Source organism: Scyliorhinus torazame, chromosome 2, assembly GCF_047496885.1.
Source record: "Scyliorhinus torazame isolate Kashiwa2021f chromosome 2, sScyTor2.1, whole genome shotgun sequence".
NCBI lineage: Eukaryota > Metazoa > Chordata > Chondrichthyes > Carcharhiniformes > Scyliorhinidae > Scyliorhinus > Scyliorhinus torazame.
Window position 1 is genome coordinate 338132980 of NC_092708.1, and position 19562 is coordinate 338152541.

Sequence of the window (19562 nt, forward strand, 5' to 3'; positions counted from 1 at the left end):
CCACACCCCATTTTGGGCCCCCCTCTTTCTGGGACCCCCACTCTTCATCCTTCCCAACCTTCTGACATCCCCACATACCTACTCTTCTCCCCCTTACCCTCCAAAGCCCCCGTCACCCTACCTCACCAGCAATTGTGATGCTCGCCAGATGTGGCTTGCTATGAAACTATTGCTCCCCTTAGGCCCTGACCCATGGCAATGCCACCCTGGCACCCATGCACTGCTGCCCTGACACACTGGCAGTGCTTCTGCCAGTCTGGCAGTGCCATCCTGGCGTAGAGGCAGTGCAAGAGTGGCAGTGCCAAGATGTCAGCCGTGCAGTGCTAAAGTGCCCGGGTGTCAGGGAGAGAGCCTGGGTGCTACCCTGCCCTGTCCCTGTCCACCCAAGGGCCACCAACAGCCTGGGAGACTCTCCAAGTGAAGGAACTGTTTCGTCTGGTCCTCATTTGTGTGGACCAGCACTAATCGTCACCTGCGGGACCTTTTGCTGGTGAGCCAATTCGATCACAGGAGGTCGTTGAGTATGGCGACCATCTCATTAATGAGATGGAGATTGGCCTTTAAGTGGTGGTTAGGGGGGTTTCTCACCGCACCTAGTCATGTTCCAGAATAAGCCAACGGGAGTGAGCTAGTTTCATAGCAAGCCACATCTGGCGAGCATCACAATTTAGGCCGCTCCTGCAATCGAACCGACTCACACGGATTCTCACCAGGTGTGACCAGGCCATTAAATTATACCCATCATCTGACTAACTGTGAAGTTATCCACTCTGGAAGAAAAAAACCCAGAAAGGCAGAGTATTTCTTAAATAGTGAGAGGTTGGGAAGTGTTGATGTTCAAAGGGATCTGGGTGTCCTTGTTCATGGAGGTGCAGCAGGTAGTTAGGAAGGCAGAAGGTATGGTGGCCTTTATTGTGAGCAAACCTGAGTACAGGAGTGAAGAATTCTTGCTGCAATTGTATAGGGCCCTGGTGAGACTGCACCAGGAGCATTGTGTGCAATTTTGGTCTCCTTATCTAAGGAAGGTTGTACTTGTCATCGAGGCAGTGCAGTGGAGGTTCACCAGACTCATCCCTGGGATTGTCTTTTGAGGAGGGATTTAAGAAACTGGGCCCATATTGTCTCGGATTTCAGAGAACGAGATGTTAAATCATTGACAACAGAGCATGACAGGGTCAATGTAGATACGCGATAGGATTATCTATTCCTGAGACTAAGGGCAGGATTCTCTGTTGCCCGACGGTGAAATCTTATTCGGCGATCGGGCGGAGAATCCCCGTTTGCGACCGAATCGGGGTCGGCGCCATTTTTCCGATGCCCCCCTCTCCAAATCGGCATCATCAAGGTGCGTGCCGCATGCCGTTGCCACTACCTGGAGCGGCTGCGGCATATAACATGGCGCCGGCGATGCGCGGACCCGACCTGCCAGATAGTGCCGCCCTGAATACCCCCTCGCCTCCCCCGACCAGTCCCCACATCCCTCGCGTAAACCCCCCCCCCCCAGCCAGCAGCATGGCTCCTGCCCGACTGTGACGGCGCTGGACAAAGTCCGCAGTCGCCACGCCGGACTCCCATATGGCTGTGACCACACTTCCCCAGCGCCGTCGTGAACTTGGCCAATCGGGGCGGAGCATCAGGTGCGGGCCTTCAGGTGACGTGCTGAGGCGGTACCAATGGCATATGGCGCGAGCAGCGATGATGCCATTTCAGAGGGGGCGGAGCATGCGAAACCTGTGTCAAACAGGCACTGCCCCGGATTTTGTCGTAATAAAGGATTCTCTGCCTGATCGTCGATTACGAAAGCAGAGAATCTCACCCATGATTTTTAAAAGCACAAGTGAACCTCGCCGTAGGGAATTTGCCCCAGTGGAGGCCCCGGAGAATATCGGGTGAGGCCTGCTAATGATATGCCGAGTGTGTTTACTGTACGTGCGGAGTGGAACGCCTCGACTCCACTGTCGAGGCACCGGAGAATTGCGATTTGTCGTGAACCGGCGCCCGCCACAATTTTGGCGTCAAAAACGATTCTCCCCCCAATCGCATTTTCCGATTCCGGCGTCGGCCAACAGAGAATCCCACACAAGATGTTTCCTCTGGCTGGTGAGTCTAAAACCATGGGATGCAGTCTCAGAATTAGGGGCTGGCCATTTAAAACTTTACTCAGTGGATGGTGAATCGTTGGAATTCATTACCCCAAAGGTTTGCAGAAGCTCAAACACTGAGGATGTTTAAGACAGAAATCAATAGATTTCTGGATACTAATGATATCAAGGGACATGCGGATGATGGGGGAAAATGACCTGTTTGAATGGTGGAGCAGGCTGAAAGAGAAATTTCTTCAGCCAGCGAGTGGTGGGTCTGTGGAATTCATTGCCACAGAGGGCGGTGGAGGCCGGGACGTTGAGTGTCTTTAAGACAGAAGTTGATAAATTCTTGATTTCTCGAGGAATTAAGGGCTATGGAGAGAGAGCGGGTAAATGGAGTTGAAATCAGCCATGATTGAATGGTGGAGTGGACTCGATGGGCCGAATGGCCTTACCTCCGCTCCTATGTCTTATGGTCTTATGATCATGCTAAATGGCCTACTCCTGCTCTACATTCCCATGAAGAATTGAAGAGTGGGAAAGAACAGTTAAAAGATCGTTTTTGCAGATAAATTTTGCCAATGAGAGAACAAATTGTATTCTATATTGTAATGTAGTCTTTAAACAATACTACAATTGTCTGGAGATATACAAGATGGCTTTTTGAAACATTTGACCATATTAACTTTACCTAGTGTAGTATGTTTTTAAAGAACATTTCAAAGATGCCAAGAAGCATGTTCGTTTGTACTAGAGTTTTCTAGTCAAATCTCATATGCCTAATGCTGTTGATGTCTCATTTATGTTTGATTCATCAATAAAGATATAAAATTGACAACAAAGTTTTCTAGTTCATTTTATTTTGAAACCATATGCACAAAATGTGTTATAATTACAGCTCAGCAGAGTATCAGAAATGTTGAATTGTAGAAACACGAAAGTGGCACACACACCTCTTGCTAAACAAACTACAAGAAACAAAGTCAGACAGACCTGTCTTTTTCAGGTACAGTATCACAAATGTACACTTCTATTTTAAAGGCTGGTACTGAATTGGAAATGGTCACAGAACTGAAAACTGAGTTTTGTTTAGTTGCCACGCGAGGGTCTATTGCTATAGCACAAAAAATAGATGTGCTGAGCTTTCACTAAAATAAGTGAGTGCTTTGGAAACAGACAATGATTGAAACAGTGTCCCATTTTTGGTTGCTAATGTACATGCGGTGGAAGGAGACTATGCTATCTCCTACATTTGGTATCCCTGTCCTTCTCACTTCACCGCACAACACAGTTATGTTTTTTTTTAGGTATGCAAATGGCTGGAGCCACTGGGAAGTGATGTACATGGTTTGGTAAGGCAGCAGACATTTCTCAGATATTTGAGCCATGAAAGAGTCATTCCTTCCTTTTAATTGAACTTGGTGGTGACCATCAGCTGAATCCCTTCCCCAACAGTTCCATGTACTCTTTACAATTGGTCAGCACAAGTGAAGTAACCTTTGTATTGCACAGTTAACCTCTCCTTTTAGCTGGATACATTCATGCGTGCGTGCACCCCCAAGGACCAAACACTGAGCGTCAGGTTGCAAGGAATGCCAGCCTGTTTTTGATGACTGCTGGCATTTAGCAGAAGAAAGCATGCTGAAGATGTTGCGGGTTATCTTCATGTTGTTGGGTAAAGCTGAAAACGAACCCAACAATTAAGAAACAGAGTTGTGATTAAGTTTTATTAGAAGATGCAATAAATTGAAAGTATGCAATAAATTGAAAGTATTCGAATCAACCACGTTGGTCTAAAGATAAAAGAATGGAAAGCAGCATAATGTAGTTAACTCAGGCTCTGCTTAAGAATATGTTCAATTATATCAGGAATCATCAGAATCACATCACCATCATGATCGGAGGACGAATCATAAACACAGTACAAATGTAACCATTGTATAAATCGGCAGTGGACCCAAACTTTCTGGTGGACCTCTGCATTATTAAATGTGCAGCAGTGTTCAGGATCTCTTCTCATCAATGGGTCAGATGCTGACCGTCATTAGAAATCATGGAGTCAGTGAACTTACATTCTTTGGATGGGTGTCTGCATCATTTTGGCTCACTAGAACACGTGTCCCAGCAGGGATGGGGGGAGGGGGGGCGGATTTCACTGCAACACTTAGCTACAGCATAGCAAAGTCAGGTCAAGCTAAAAGGAGGGCTGAAAGGTCCAGGGCATGAATGTGCTATTTTCCAAGTAAGGAAGCTGACATTTTAAAAGCTGCTGTATGCCACGGCTGCCAGACTTCAGTCTGGGCATGCACTGCGAGAGGGAGCGGTGCAAGGTCCCCATCCACTGTTTTCCTGAAGGATTTTCAATGCCAGGCTACAAGTGGTCAAAAGTTCCCCCCCATCCCGTTCAGATTGTGCCATTTTGCTGATCAGAATGTACAAGAACTTTGGATCTAAAATATTTGGAGGAAACTTCAACGCGATCTTGTACAGTAACAGATAACACTGATCTTTTTTCTTATTCCAATTTGGAGAACAGCACATAAATATGATAAGTGAATGACAGCATTGGATATAAAAGTTATCCAACATAATGTGAATCTTTCTCTGGTACAGCATGCATTTCATTGCCTACTGTGTGTATTGATGAGTAAACATTAAATGGTGGGAATTTCAAACCTTTTAGCTTAATTCTCAATAAATAATGCACGGATACGCTAACTTAAAAATGAGCTGTGGTTTGAATTGGCGCTAACTTCAATTAATTTTTAGTTGTTCTATTGCTGCATTTAACACCAATAGTCTTGTTTAAATCAATTTCTATTCTCTTTCTATATAATAAACCAAGTCAAATTGCGGTTGGAATGATGTGAGCAGGGAAAAGGATCGGATTCCCCCTTTTTCAATCAAAAATACCCAATCAAGTACTTTTTTAAGAACTGGAAGATTGTTTTGGAATTCCATGCTGTTAGTATTTCAGGTGGCAATTCTGCATGGATATTTAATGCCGGTTTTATGAATGATTGAGGTCCAAATGAAAGCAGTATCTGGAAAAGAGCTTCATCCATTTATTGCCCAACCCTAATTGCCCTTGAGGGGCCATTTCGGAGTCAACCACATTGCTGTGTCACATGTAGGCCACACCAAGTGAGGATGGCAGATTTGCTTCCCTTCCCTAAAGGGTGTTGGTCAACCAGATGGGTTTTTACAACGATCAACAAACACGGTCCAGATTTTTATTGGATTCAAATTTCAGACCTGCCATGGAGGGATTAGAACCCTGGTCCCCTGGGTCTCTGGATTGTTGCTCCAGCAACAATACCACTATGCCACTGCATGCTCTATGAAGAGATTGAGATTGGTACTATAGCACTGTAGCCGGGCTCCCGCGCATGTGCGGACCCGGTTGCGGCCGCCATGCGCATGCGCGGCCGTGCGTTATGTCCAGCAGTGCAAGAGCTGCCGGGCGCACGCCAGATGTCCGCTAACCCCCTGGGCAACAGGGAATCACCCCCGACCTTTGAGGAAAAAGTCCGGAGTGATTCTCATCCGTTTTCCAGCGGGCATGGGGGCTTAGTCCCCCAAAGGGAGAATCCCGGCCCATATATCTATCATATATCAATCTGATAACACCTGCAAAATTAGTTTGATAATCTTTTTATACTGAATATAATCTAGTGATATTACAGGAATGAAAATCTGCCCAATTTTTCACTGATATTCTGCAAATAAATTGTGACATTGCAACACACATTTTTCTTTGCGATGGTGCTGGAAAGAGCTGAAAGCGTTTGATTCAAAATGAACTGTAACACAAATATAAAATATGCTTTCCATATAAAATATTGCAAATATTATGTGACGATCTACATGTGGAGTTCATACATAGCACCCTTCAGTATGTCCTTGTATTACTTATCCTCTGCTATCTCCATTCATTTCAATGCTGCAGATTCCTCCTGTTGCCTGGGAACAGTCTGTGCCGTGTCAACTTGCAATTGGAAAAAGGTTTAGAATAACGAGACCTCAAACTTGTTTTTTTTTTCTCAAATTGCTAACTGATTTCTGTCCACATTATCTCAGGTTCATAAATCACAGTGTTTGACCATTGTAACTTTCCAGAACCTGGCCAGCAGATAGCCCTTCACATTCCAAAACTCAAAATCCATCCCAGGGGCGTTTGTTTTCTTATGATGTGGAGATGCCGGCGTTGGACCGGGGTGAGCACAGTAAGAAGTCTTACAACACCAGGTTAAAGTCCAACTGGTTTGTTTCAAACACTAGTTTTCGGAGCACTGCTCCATCCTCATTCACCTGAGGAAGGAGCAGTGCTCCGAAAGCTGGTGTTTGAAACAAACCTGTTGGACTTTAACCTGGTGTTGTAAGACTTCTTATTGTTTTCTTATGGCAGAATTTGTCTAATTTGCCTTTTCTTATACTTATTTCACTTTTACACTAATATGTGTGGAACACGAGTGAATACTTGCTAATAATGAGCGTTTTACTCCAATGTAAGTAACATCTGGATCAGGTGTGGTGATTGACATAGAAGGAGAGGACGAGTAAAAGCAGCTACTACACCTGTAGCTTTATAGGCAACGAAAGACATTGCTGATTAAATATGAACATAATGCTTATTTGTGTACTTAATGCTTGAGGTTTAAGACACAGACAATATATAAACAATAAACACTATCTCTATGTAACATCAACCACCACATATATAAATAATGTCAGAAATTCAAGTAACTGCAAAACATTCAGATGAAGCCTTTTGACAAACAAGCCTGTTGACTCAGAATCCCTTTTGAGGTTCTCTACCAGGTTCCAGTCTGTGACCAAACATTCACAGTGGGATGCCAGTCTGGTCATGTCAGCTTTTAGCTGCTGTCAGTTGAGTTTTCTGATGTTCTTTGATCAGAATAGTCTATTTCGATTTCTGGTATTTGACTGGGTTGTGATGATATATCTAGAATGAACAGAATTAGCATAATTTACTTTCGAACTAGAAAATAGAATACTTGTTATAATCAGACAGGCAATTATTAAATGCATGATCCAAAGTTACCCAAGCTTTCCTCATGTGTAATAAAACAAAAGAACAAAATAAAAAGGTATTATGCTGCAGAATACTTCCCTCAGTCCAAATGGCACTATTCTTTTTGTACATAAAAGCAAACTTTACATGCATTTATTTTGTTGCAGAAAATGAACATTTTAACAAAGAAAAATGACACATGTGGGGTTAACATCCTGTGCAGGTCACCGGGGCTGATTTGATTCATTAAGTGGTACTACATTCTTCGTTACTCCAGCTTAATGTTAAAAAATAAGGAGGATTCATACCATACACATGTCACTCTTTATTCTTTACAGGACGTGGTGTCGCTGGCTAGGCCAGCATTTATTGCCCATCCCTAATCCCTTCACCACCACCTTCTTGACTCTCTGTCGTCCATATGGTGCAGGTATTCCCACCGTGCTGTTAGGAAAGGAGTCCCAGGATTTTGATCCAGCGACAGTAAAGGAACGGTGGATTGCAAGTTAGGATAGTGTGTGCTTGTAGGGAAACCTGTGGTGTTCCCATGCATCTGCTGCCCTTGTTTAGAGGTCACTGGTTTGGAAGGTGGTGACGAAGGAGCCTTGGTAAGTTGCTGTAGTGCCTCTTGTATACACATTGTTGCCATTGTGCATCAGTGGTGGAGGGAGTGAATGTTTGTGGATGGGGCGCTCGTCAAGTGGACTGCCTTGTCCTGGACGGTGTTGAGTTTCTTGAGTGTTACTGGAGCTGCAGGCAAAGTGAAGGTCAGGCTTTGTGGAGCCAGGAAGTGAGTTACTCACCTCAGCATTCCCAGTCCCAAAATAATTTTTGTTAAGTGCTACTGTTGAATAAAGCAAGAAGCAACCTCTCCTCATACCCATGCAAAGCATTTCTGAACTAGTTAATGGGAAACAGATGTCAGCATGACTTATGCTCCAAATTTTCCTCAAGAAGGAGAAATGACTCAAAGTTCTATTGCTCTTCCTCTTGTCTGAGTTGAGAAACTCATTGTGGTCAGAAGTGTGAATGTTCGCTGGTGATTGCACAGTATTCAGTGCCATTTGAAACTCCTCAAACACTAAAACAGTCCTTGCCCACATGCAGCAAAACCTTGGCTGATAAGTGGCAAATAACATTCACGCCGCACAAATACCTGCCATGACCATCTCCAACGAGGCATAATATAACTATTTTCCCTTGATGTTCAACAGCATTACCATTGCTGAATCCCCCCACCTTCAACACCCTGGGGATTAACATCAACCAGAAACTTAACTAGAGCAAAGAGATAAATATTGTGACTAAAAGAGCAAGTCAGAGGCTAGGAATCTTGCGGCTACTAACTCACCTCCTGACTCCCCAGAGTCTGTCCACCATCTACAAGGCACAGGTTAGGAGTATGATAGAATGCTCTCCAGTTTCCTGGATAAGTGCAGCTCAAACAATACTCAAGAAGCTCAATACAATTCCAGACAAAGTAGCCCGCTTGACCGGAATCCCCACCCGCCACTTTTAAGCATTGACTCCCTCCACTGCCAACATACAATGGCAGAAGTATGTACTATCTACAAGATGTAACGCAAGCCTCCTTCAACAACACCTTCCAAACCCATAGCCTCTGCCACTTAGAAGAAAAAGGGCAGAAGATGTATGGGAAAACCATCAACTGCACTTTTCTCTCTGAATCGCACACCACCTTGACTGGGAACCATATCGCCGTTGCTTCAGTGTATACTTAAATCACATAGGTCGCAGAAGAAGGTGGGTCATCAGCACCTTCACAAGGGCAATTAGAATCATAGGATCCCCACAGTGCAGAAAGAGGCCACTTTGCCCATTGAGTCTACACCAACCTCTCGAAAGAGCACCCTACCTATGCCCAATCCGCCACCCTATCCCTGTAATCCCAACCAGCCTTTGGATAGTATGGGGCAATTTAGCATTGCCAACCCACCTAACCTGCACATGTTTGGATTGTGGGAGGAAACTCATGCAAACACGGGGAGAACATGCAACACCACACAGACACCCGAGGTTGGAATTGAACCCGGGTCCCTGATGCTGTGAGGCAGCAGTGATAACCACTGTGCCACCGTGCCGCCCATTAGTGTTGAGCAACAAATGCTGGCCTTACAAGCAACACTCACAATCATAAAATAATCTGTTAAAAGTTAGCCGTCAAAATTACAGCGAGGCTAAAATCATTGTTCGGTTGTTAGCTTCGCAAAAATAGCATCTCCTTATCTGCCTCACCATTGACATGCATTTAAAAGCGTGAAGTTGCTGTACTTACTCATAAGAACAGAATGTGGCACAGGAAGTTGAGCCTCATCATTTTAGTGTGAGAGGAGATTTACAGAGCCCATCGTGCATGTTTGGGGCAGAAAGTCATCTAAAATGGGAAAGATGTCTAGCCCACCGTCTTCCTGCTAATCAGATTGGCCAGCAGCTCTCAAGGGCGGGACTTTCTGTGCCTGAGGGGTGGAGGTCACACTGTCACCTTCGCCCCAGCATATTATCAATGCAGGGTAGCCGTTTTTTAAATATAAATTTAGAGTACCCAATTCATTTTTTTTCCAATTAAGGGGCAATTTAGTGTGGCCAATCCACCTAACCTGCACATCTTTGGGTCGTGGGGGCTTAACCCACGCAAACACGGGGAGAATGTGCAAACTCCACACGGACAGTGACCCAGTGCCGGGATCGAACCTGGGACCTTGGCGCCGTGAGGCAGTAGGGCTAACCCACTGCGCCACCGTGCTGCCTAGGGGAGCCGTTTTTAAAGCCTGTTGACTTTTCCATGGTGTGGAGGGGAGGGGGAGCAGTACCCCACCACCCCCTGCACTCGTAAAGTTCAGCTCTGAGTTTCCTTTTAGTAACCTGATAGGAGCTCATTACTGCTGTCACATTCTTCACTGAAAATTCACCATCACAGAAGTGCAGTTTCATTTCTTCAAGTATTTCATTGTTAGAGATTTTTAAAATGTAGTTTTTATTTTTTTTAAACTTCTCCTTTCTGTCTCCTTCTCTCTTTTAATCCAATATTTTCCACCTTTCCTTATTTATTTTTCCGTGCCTGATTTTGCATTTAATTCGCCCATTCCAATTTACACTTCCTTCCCAGCCCTGGTGTTGTTAATTTCACAAACCTTCAATCTGATTGATTGACGAGATACACAGTTGCTTGCCCTGTTTACTCAGGCCCCAGAGGCTCCACTTCCTTCACTGCAATGTTATCAGCTTGAAATCTCATCAAATTGCCACGCAAAAAAATTAAAATCTAAACATGCAAGGACAAGCCTAACGAAAAGCAGAAGCTGTTAGGTTCACTTCTGACAGCAAATTGTGATCCATTATGTGGCAAAACCATAATGCAGCACCGTGCTTTATTGTATCAGTACGCCACCTCAATTTGTTCTCAGTAAAAGTATTATGAATAATTGTAATATGTATATCGTGCTGTAACATTATTAAAAAGTGTAAAATATAACAGTGACAATTGGCTTGAGTCTCCATGTTAGGCAGAAGGACAGTCAGCTAGGTTTCCGAATCCTAATCAAGTTCAATAATAGTTCCTGGAAAGTACATGTGTATGCATGTCAGCTGAGAATAGAATCTAGTCTGCCAATGTCCATTCTCTATCTAGGATCGAATACAGCATGAAGAACAAACAAAGGGACCAGGGATAGATTCCGGCCTTTTGTGACTGTCTGTGTGGAGCTTGTACAATCTCCCCATGTCTGCATGGGTTCCCTCCAGGTGCTCCTGTCTCCTCCCACAGTTCAAAGATGTGCAGGTTAGGTGGATTGGCCATGGTCAATTGCCCCTTAGTGTCCAGGGATGTGCAGGTTAGGTTATGGGGTTACAGGGATAGGGCAGGGTGGACAGGGGAGTGCACCTGGGTAGAGTGCTCTTTTAGAGGGTAGGTGCAGACCTGATGGGCCGATTCTAAGATTTTAAGATAAATGGCAGATCCTGAAGTGCTGTTCCTTGACATGATCCAAGACAAGATTGGGATATGACAGGAGAAAACTTAAAGCAGAAACATATGGTAAATGGAATTTGTATAAGTGAAATAAAATTGCACCTGATTGTTAATCTTTATGATGCTCTCAGCTGTATCAGACTGCAAATAAATATAATTTCTTTGTAACTTCTGTAACAGAGGTAAGACCTCACAGTATATTTTAATGTATTATATAAATATCAACATGCCTACTTTCTAATTTTTTTCAAACTGGACAAAGACTGTAAAATGACTGAAACCATGCCTGGCTGCACTTTTGAACAATAATAGTTATTTGGCAATAACACAACACCTTTTACCTCGTTATCTCTGAAGAGACACAAACAACTCATGAGCTGCAGAAATCAACTTCAAAGGAATTATGCAAAGGCCATTGTCTTTCCTGGACAATGGAAACTAAAAGTCTGATTTGATAAAGGATTCTGTAACCTCCTTTGAAAGTCTTAATGTTTGAAACATTAACAATCCCAAGAACCAAGAGAAAGGAATGTACATCCTTTGTCAAAGCCAAAAGGAGGGGTGGGAATTACATGACCCCTTACCCTTCACCCAGCTGGGAGAACAAGTTACACTGTCTTGTATTATTGCCAAGTAGCTTGCCATCCTCCACCTAGCAAGCAACAGCTCAGAACAAGGGTTCAGTCCTGGTAAATGCCTGGCTTCCATCTATAATGATTCTACTGGGACTTCTGAAATTCTATGCACTTGCCTAAAGACTAACTCATCTTCACATACCTACCCCATTGTTGGTAGTATTTAATAGACAATGGCTGGAGCGTCAGCGAGAGTCGCTCTTTTAAGAAAAGCCTGCCCAATTAAATACTACTCAGGCACTTAACTGGCCAAATAGAGGACAGCAGTTCTGTTGAACAGCAGCTTCGCTGGACAAGTGGTGGATGTTGCTGATATGACACCTACCCTAGGCCCAGTACTGTCGCTGGGTCCCAGGCCACAAGTAAGTGATGGCGGGAAGAGGTCACAGAAAAGGTGAGGGAAGTGGGGGGGGGGGGGGGGGGGGGGCGACAGCAAGGGCAGGAGATGGCTCTCTGTGGCTACCACCCCCCCTGACATCCTTAACGATGCCGAGTCCCTTCATAAAGCACTGAGTACCTGTGAACAAGGGACCCCCATCCTGGTAGCTCACTCACCGCATGACGGGCCTCCTACCCACCACTGGGTTGATACCAGTTGTGGTGGGATATACATCCTTTGTCAAAGCTAAAGTGGAGAGGTGGGAATTACATGACTCCCTCCCCTTCACCATTCCTTGCTTTTCTCTGTTGTTCAATACATTTTATAGTCAGCAAACTGCTGCATTTCATCCAGAAAGAGCAGCATATTTTGAAAGTCTTAAAACGATTAGAACAAATATTTCTTATTGAATGTTAACTATTTCTGTTCCAATGTATAGTTTAATGAATGAGCAAAAATTGTAACTTAACTTTCCAAAAAATCTGACCGAAGCTAAAATTACTGAACACGTTTTATATTTAGTAGGATTCTAACTGTAATAAAACATAACTCATTACTGTAACATAATAACATGGCTTGCTGTACTCTGAATATGACAGCCCTATTGATTAAATATGTCTTTTACATTGTAGATATATGGGATACCGTTACTAGAAGCAACAATTGTGAAGGCCATTATTGTATGCGCTTTCCATTTGAAAAGAAAGGTATGCCTTCTAATATTGTTTAAAAGCAAAAATTAACTGGAGGAACATAAGCTCGCTTGTGACACCAAATCCTTCTTCTTCTGGAAGGATAATAATTCTTAAGTGGGCATTGTTTGGTATTAATTAGTCCTAAATATAAACTTTCGCAATCAACGAAAACAATTATAGAAATGCGCGTTTTACCTTCCTCGTCATCCTCTGGTATTTTTGGTTTCGATGTTAATTCACTTTGGTGATGCTCCGCATCTTCTGATACATTCATTTCATCAGGTGGCCATCGCAACTCCCCACTCTCCACCTCCCCACCCTCAGTTGGTTCAACCACAATTGATGGCAGTCGTTTTGTCATCTTGGGAAACCTTTCAGATTTTTCACGGGGATCAGGAAATATCTGTTGTAAAAATAGATTATTACTGCTAATGGTACATTCCTTCCTTCTGTATTTTTCAATTCTTCCTGCAAAAATAACATTAATAATTTCAAGCTGATCGATTTTATTTCATTAAAATATGAAGCTACTTTCTTTTATTTGTGTATGTGCCAATACACGTTTATCGTGTGCTAGTTTTTCTTATAGCGAAATGAAATGTGATAGCTTCTCCCTTTTTGTCCACATCAGGCCATTCACCTTACAGTTGAAATAGTTGGTGGACAGCCGTTCTACGACCTTGACCATCCAAGGTGATTTCAATTTCCTTCTCAGCTCCCATCATCTACTCTGATCCAAATTCAATGTTCTCTTTCCTCTGTAACATTCCTTCCAAACTCTCCTACCCATTTGAGGCATAAACCTTAGCCACACAACTACTGCGGCCTCTCCAATCATCTAGTCTCTGACAAGGCTCTCTCCAACCACTTAATTGCATCCTTCATGATTCACCTTCTTTACTCTCTAACTCTCCATCAACCTCAGTTACTTCTGCATCCATCCACCTCTGGGAGAAAGATCACCACAATATTTCGTAAAACTGCACTTGCAAATTCCATGCTGCCTACTTCCATTTGCCGTAATACCTCTGCAATTGTTGATTTGCTCAACTATTCCATCAAGCTTACTATTAGCATAGAATAGAATCTCTACAGTGCAGATGGAGGCCATTCAGCCCATCTTGTCTGCAACAATCCTCTGAAAGAGCACCCTACCTCCCCTGCTCTATCCCCATAACCCCACCTAACCTACACTTCTTTGGATGATAAGTGGCAATTTTATCATGGCCAATCTACCTATCCTGCACATATTTGGACTGTGGGAGGAAACCAGACCACCCAGACGAAACCCACAAAGACACGAGGAGAAAGTGCAAACTTCACCCAGTCGCCCAAGGCCGGAATCGAACCCAGGTCCCTGACGCTGTGAGGCAGCAGTGCTAATCACTGTGCCACCGTGCTGCCCCCGCCACGTGCCACCAAGGAAAACCTTCCCCATCCAGGTTGAAAACCAGTCCTGCTCCCTTGTGCAGCCAATCTATTGCCTTTTCAATCCAAGGGATGCAGATTAGATTTTTCTGACATACGTCTGGTTTAGCCATCCACGGTCAGATCGTTCCTGATGACACTCGACTCCATGCGCCGAATTCTCCCAACATGCCTGACGTAGGTTTGGTGGCAGGAGGGCGTGGAAAACCTGGCGGGAGCCAGAAAGCCGAAAACCCACCAGAGTAAAATTATGTTGCAATTCTCCCAATGGCAGGTCGGTCATCCCGCCGACAGGTGGCATGAATGGGATTTGCATCTCATGAATTCTCATTAAAATAGCTGCCCACTGGTGTCCCATCAGGCCTTCCAACCATGCGTCACACCAGCAGGAAATCACGTCGGCATCAAACCCGATTGCTAAAAGAATGGCGTGCACAAGACGGCCCTCAGTTGGTAAGAGACTTTGAGGTGAGTGCAACAAAGCTTTCTGCTATAGCTCTGCGCTGCTCCAGATGTGCTGTTCACAACGCTACTGGGGAAGACCGGTTCCTGCCCCAAACTCCATGCCAAGCTGGTCTTCATGGACAGCACCGTGCTGCTGGATCCATGGACCCTCCTGTGTCATCGAGTCGGATCAGTACTGCACCTGGGATTGTGGAGTATAGGAATCACCTTCCCTCCCGATGCCACACAGCAGTGTCTCTCTGGACAGCCCTGTGCTGTTGACTCATGCAGCCACCACAACAAAGGGCCTAAGTTCAACCGGGGTGGTGTATGAGGTGGGGGAGGGTAGCAGAATGGTGACTTGATGAAGACCATGGGAACAATATGGAAGGAGGGCTGTGCGGAGAGGGGGGGGGGGGGGGGGGGGGGTTGTAGGGTGAGGACTCACAAAAGCAGGCAGAAAGGAAAGGAAGTGGATGAAGAAGATAAACAGTGGAAGGAAGAAGGAAGAGGACCGAGGGGAGACAAGGCTGCTTGAAAAGCTTACAAACAAAAGGGTCAACGGGAAACCAAATAGATAACTGGAAGATGATGGATGACGACTCCAGATGTGATCGGTAGAAGTCGATGTGTGGCGTGGGCTGGGGGAAGGTGATTGAATTGAGGAAAAGGCTTCCCATTGAGGCTACTGGCCTTTTCCCTCTGGCCTGGTGAAGACAAGTGGGCTGGAGAGAGTGATAGCAGTGTGCTGGACTGGTATTTAAATATGGTGCTGGGATTTTTGAACCCATCAGCTGAGGGCGGGTGGATAAATCAGCTGCCGGCCCATCAAGAGAGTCGGATGGGAGCTTGGCTGTGCATAATTGATGAGGTTGCAAACACAGAGTTTGGCACAGGTTCCTGCTATTTTGGCCAGTGTGACAGGAGCTGCCAGAGTCACCCACCACTGCAGTTAGTCTCCAAATGGTAGAATTCCATCCTACCAGAATGGGCTAATTCCAGTCATCGCCTTAAATTTCTTCCGGCTCTTCTAATAAATGCATGGAATTAATAATAATAAGCTTTTATTGTCACAAGTATGAAGTTACTGTGAAAAGCCCCTCGTCACACATTCCGGCGCCTGTTCGGGTAAGCTGGTATGGGAATTGAAACCGCGCTGCTGGCTTTGTTCTGCATCACAAACCAGCTGTCTAGCCGACTGAGCTAAACCAGAATGGCTTTCTTCATCGCTGATAGAGATGGTCTGAACCCTCCTCCGCCTCCCACCGATACTAATCGCCTGTTTCATCCCTAACCTAGTTTTGATCCCTCATGTCTATCTAATGTCTACATATCTTTATCCATGCCTTCTCCAACTTCATCTCATTCATGAGATCAAACTCCTGTATCTCCTTTCCCACTAAACTCTTGGCCATACCAATGTCTTTTCCTGGCCCACATTTAGCTGCTATTCTAAGCAATTACCTCTTAGAATCATCGACTCCCTCATTGCAGAAACAGGCTATTCGGCCCATCAAGTCTGCACCGACCCTCTGAAACAGCACCCGACCCAGGCCCAATCCTTATAACCCCACCTAACCTTTGGACACTAAGGGCCAATTTAGCATGGTCAATCCATCTAAGCTGCACATCTATTGACTGTGGGAGGAAAACGGAGCACCTGGAGGAAACCTACGAAGACACAGGGAGAAAGTGCAAATTCCACACAGTCGCCCAAAGTCGGAATTTAACCTCGGTCCCTGGCGCTGTGAGGCAGCAGTGCTAACCACTGTGCCACATGCTGCCCTCTTCGAGCACTGTTCACCTTATCTTGAAAAATAACTGTCACCACCCGCCTGCTCATAAAGAATTGTCTTCATTAAATATCATTCCATCTTCAACCTTCCCTTACTCTCTACAATCCTTGACTGTGTTGTCACCTCCTAGATCGCTGTCCACCTCTCCCGCATTCCCTATTTGGACACTTCTGACTAAGTGTTCATCTATCCCCACAGCACCAAAATAGCTCTAACATCCGTAAAATCATTCCTCGCATTCTCTGTGATTGTAACTATAGTGCATTATTTCAGCTTGACCTCTCTGCTATCTTTGACACAGTCAAGCACATAATCCTCCTCCAACACCTCCAGCTTTCTGATTCATTTAATGACTGAAGCCATTTCATCTTGCCATTTTGGAGAACCTCCAGATCAGATGTGATCTCATGTTTACTGCCCAATTCTGGGGAATATAGTAACTAGTCATCGTTAATCAGTATCCCAGTGTTTCCCTTGACAATTAGGAACATGTCAACAATTCAAAGAAATACAGTTCCCATTTAAAAACGGGAATTTGTCATTCTTTGTTTCATACATCTGTAATTTGTGGTTATAATGAGTGATAAAATGTATGCTGCTAAAGTGATTCTTTGCACTGTTTGTCTGGTGATAGGAGCAAAAATAAACTCAACCAGGAACACTGGCGATAACCCGCATGTGTGCGAGTAACAAAGCGTCACTTCTATACACTGCCAACTTGCTGTGTAGAATGTGACAGCAAGAAATCAGAAGAAATAGTTAAGATAATATATATTTGTTGATCACCTTGACCTCCTGCCACCCCCACCCTAACATACACAGATACACACATATAGACACATACACAGGCACACACACACAATCACAGGCACAAACACGCACATAGACATACATGCACACAGACACACGCACAGTCACACACAGACACATACACACACACACATACACAGACAGACAGACACACAGTCAGACATGCACACACAGTCAGACACACATACACACGCAATCTGTCAGACACACACAGTCAAACACACACACTCAGTCACACACATTCATTGACACACAAACAGTCAGACACACACACTCAGTCACACACACAGTCAGGCACACAGTCAGGCACACACATACATTGACACACAAACAGTCAGACACACATACACACGCAATCTGTCAGACACACAGTCAGTCACACACACACAGTCAGGCGCACACATACATACACAGACACACACATACATACACTGACAGACACACAGTCAGACATACATACACACTTAGTCAGTCACACACATAGTCAGTCACACACACACATTACCTGGAAGGGGAGTCTTCCCTCTTCTGGTGTCTGATTTAAAGTAAAATCCTCCATTACAGGCTCGCAGCTGCTCATCACTTCCGTCATTCTGAAACAGAGAACTAAACGAGTTTGAAAAATTCTACACGCCAATGTACGTTCCTATAGTCCATTGGCATTTTTAGTTAGAACCATGATTTAATTTTTGGCACAGTGGGGTGTCTTACAAACACGAAGCAAGTTGGCTAAAAACAATTTTTAAAAAGCACCCAAAGTGCTCCTATCCGGGGACGGTGAAAACCGGGGAGAAAAGCGATGCACTTCAATCCGTCAGACAGGGAGAGGGACGGTCACCCTTGTCAGAGCCCAGTGGGAAAGGCATCAGCTGGCTGGTATTTTCAGACGCGAGGCTGAACAACGGTGTTGTGGGGAGACAGGAGTGGGGAGCTGGATCCGCTCAGTGACAGTCATTCAAGCCGGGGCAGCCCACTCCCATACATTCCAGCAAGGAGCGGAAACATTTCGCGCGCGGAGGGGGTGGGGGGTGAAAAACCACGAAGCTGCCAAAAAAATTAAATGATTTTCCACAACGACACGGTCCCCGGTTGTTCTGGCAGGTTTATGTGACGCCCGGCAGTAGTTTGACGCCATTCTGACACACAGTGGCTGAGGGAAGAAAGCGAAATGTTTACCTTGAAGGAGCAATCTTGGCGCCCAGGGCGCCGGATTGCAGTGGTCCAGCTCCCCAGCCCCTCCGCTGGTAGCAGAGAGCACAGTGAGGATGGGATATGGGGGGGGGGGGGGCGAGGGGAACAGTCCCCATTCTTACCTTGAGAGAATCAATACACCTGGGCGCCGCGCACACTCTCCGCTTGTCCTTCCTCTGAGGGGTGTGCTGTGTGTGTGTTGCAGATGAAGTGCTGCTGATCACTCTCCGGTTGCCGCTTCTGCTGGGTGACCGCGTTCAGCTGGCCGCGGGCGACTGGAGCTGGCAGGACCTGGTGAGTGTGAGGCACTCCAGCAATTGTCCATGCAGCCACAGGGAGACACAGAGCAGCAGAGAGAGAGTCTCTCTCGACACATCAGCAGCCCAGCTGGGAGTCAGTGATCCCACTGCCGGCTGCTCAACAGGAGGGGTATCACACCCAACGCAAGCACAATGTGGGAAGGGACGCGGGGGGTTAGATCAAAAGAATAGCTCGTTTACTCTGTGAAGAAAAAAAAGTGCATGATAGAAACATTAAACATATGTACACAAATTATGGTAATGGCCACATTGTGATCAATTACTTGGCACTGGAATTATTTTAGGCTGGAGAAGGCGCTTCCATCCCCTTTATTCAAATAGATGCAGACCTTGATTTGAAAGATCAGCGAGTGACTGTTCATCTGGGAGATGGGCCGTAGCAGAAGCTTTCCAAGTTTTCCATGGGGTTAATCTATGGCCCCCTACTTTGTGACAAGCCGCCCTGATGTTTAACCTTGTGGGGCTCTGGGGGAGGTTTGTGAATTGACACTCCTCCCCCCGCCCCCCCCCCCCATGTGTTATAGCCACTTCCCTGGCAGGGGGGTGGGGGTGGCTGACAAGTGATCTGTGCAATAAAACACAATGAGACCGTTTGCCAGAAAGCAGGAAGAAACCTTCCCCGATCTGCGAAGGGGTTAAAATCTAAATTGAGTGCTGCGGTTGTGACGTCTTATATCGCATCTCTCTCCAGATTTGCCCTTTTTAAAGTTTAAAATATGCACAACTGTTAAGGATTAAAACCGGTGCAGCCAGGGAG

At 45.3% G+C, this 19562-nt stretch overlaps 1 protein-coding gene across 3 annotated transcripts; it reads right to left on the reverse strand.

Moving 5' to 3' along the window:
• Nucleotides 1–2927: 2927 nt before the first annotated feature.
• On the reverse strand, nucleotides 2928–19254 carry LOC140402573 (protein LBH). 3 transcript variants are annotated; one of them, XM_072490423.1, is made up of 5 exons: nucleotides 19135–19254; nucleotides 18608–18986; nucleotides 17800–17887; nucleotides 13012–13219; nucleotides 2928–7050 (listed from the first exon to the last, which is right to left on the reverse strand). In XM_072490423.1, the coding sequence occupies exons 3-5, from the start codon at nucleotides 17884–17886 to the stop codon at nucleotides 6962–6964; spliced, it is 384 nt and encodes a 127-aa protein (XP_072346524.1). In that variant the 5' UTR covers nucleotide 17887; nucleotides 18608–18986; nucleotides 19135–19254; the 3' UTR covers nucleotides 2928–6961. The 3 variants fall into 3 exon arrangements, with proteins under 3 accessions (XP_072346524.1, XP_072346523.1, XP_072346525.1); XM_072490422.1 differs by having other exon boundaries at nucleotides 18608–19181; XM_072490424.1 differs by lacking the exons at nucleotides 18608–18986; nucleotides 19135–19254 and adding an exon at nucleotides 18471–18531.
• Between the last annotated feature and the right edge of the window lie 308 nt (nucleotides 19255–19562).